Genomic DNA, 1,466 nt, shown 5'->3' with positions numbered 1-1,466 from the left:
TTTTCTCTTTTGTTTATATATACATATTTTTTAAGTTTTTAATTAGATAAAGAAAGACCAAATAGAACCAGAAAAATCGCTCTTTTGTAAAACCTAAAGGCAATGTACTTTACAATAATTATAAGTCTCCACATGAGTCACTTTGATCTTTAATCACGATGTTTGAACATAACAAACAAAACCAATAGTAGCAAAAGACATCCAACATCAAAATCTTTTTGAGAGAATACTCAACAAAGGGAAATGTATTTGGCATAATTGATCCCCAAAAGCAAATATTGACAGATTGACACACAAGTCACAACAACCACAAAAATGATATGAATTTAATTACATTCTCCTCATCAACCCAAAAAACCTCCACCAGATGTTTGTGTTTTATATAATTAAATAGACATCAATTCAAGAAGAAATTACGTCAAACAAAAAGTTGGAAAAATCAAAAAATGTGACACAAAATTAATTACAGCATTCAATCGTAGTTAGGCAGCCAACCTCGATCAATTTGTATTGTAATTATTGTTAGAAATTATTAGATTATTAATTTGCATATAATTTCACGGAATGAAACCCTTTAAAAAGGATTTCCTAATTAATTTTATAATCACTAAAGTTAGAAATACAAACTAATTACATGAATCTACGCATATAATTACCATGTAAAGAAGTCAACAAGAGTATGAGCTCCTCATCGCTACCACCGTAAAACTCCCTGCGGCGGCGATGCAGAGGAATCTGATGTCGTTGACTGTATTTAACCACGATCGCCTCCGGCAACACCAAACTCCGGCAAATCGGACATGTGGCTCTATCTTGCTCCAGCCACTTATCAACGCAACCCTTGTGAAACGTGTGCTTGCATTTCAATCTCCTGATTTCATCGCCGTCGTCGAATACAGAAAGGCAAACCGAACACTCTTTACGTTCTAATCCGGCGGTTTTGTACCGACTCGCTGGGTTTTTTTCGTCAATCAATTTGAGGTACTGGGCGGTGGTCATTGGGTGGTCGTCGGCTGCCGTCGTGTAACCAATACTTCCGGCGACTGAGCGAACCAAGATTACGAGCTCCAGGAAGAGGACAGTGAAGAATACTAAGAAAAGGGTGTAGACATGAGCTATGAATCGAGAAAGTGCTCCCATGTTTTTGAAGGTTTTTGATTTGATTTGAGAAAAGAGAAACAGTTGGAGTTATCGAAATTGGGGATGAATGGTTTGTGTTTCCTGTACTTATAAAGAAACCGACAATTTCATTTCCCTTTCATTTTGGTTTGTCGTGTTAGGCTACCTGGTATGTTACGGGCGAAAAAGCAAGTAACCTCATTATTAAATAATTTCATAACTATTTTATATCAAACATTTAATCATTCCACAAATTTTATAAGGTTAGGAAAATAGTGTTCACTTTAACGGAGAAAAGAGAGAAAAATAGAAAAAAAAAGTGCTAACAAAAGAGAGATAGAGAGATA

General features: G+C 35.5%; 1 protein-coding gene across 1 annotated transcript; it reads right to left on the bottom strand.

Moving 5' to 3' along the window:
- Positions 1–555: 555 nt before the first annotated feature.
- On the bottom strand, positions 556–1,260 carry LOC111898018 (RING-H2 finger protein ATL11). Its single transcript, XM_023893964.3, has one exon. It carries the CDS (start codon positions 1,138–1,140, stop codon positions 631–633), a length of 510 nt encoding a protein of 169 aa, XP_023749732.1. The 5' UTR covers positions 1,141–1,260; the 3' UTR covers positions 556–630.
- Positions 1,261–1,466: the final 206 nt, after the last annotated feature.

Source organism: Lactuca sativa, chromosome 5 (genome assembly GCF_002870075.4).
Source record: "Lactuca sativa cultivar Salinas chromosome 5, Lsat_Salinas_v11, whole genome shotgun sequence".
Lineage (NCBI taxonomy): Eukaryota > Viridiplantae > Streptophyta > Magnoliopsida > Asterales > Asteraceae > Lactuca > Lactuca sativa.
The sequence above is the reverse complement of the archived record's forward strand: the minus strand, read 5'-3'. Positions and strand labels throughout refer to the sequence as shown.

Excerpts from the sequence above, each read along its gene's own strand:
- LOC111898018 (XM_023893964.3), bottom strand. The coding sequence starts at position 1,140 with ATGGGAGCACTTTCTCGATTCATAGCTCATGTCTACACCCTTTTCTTA.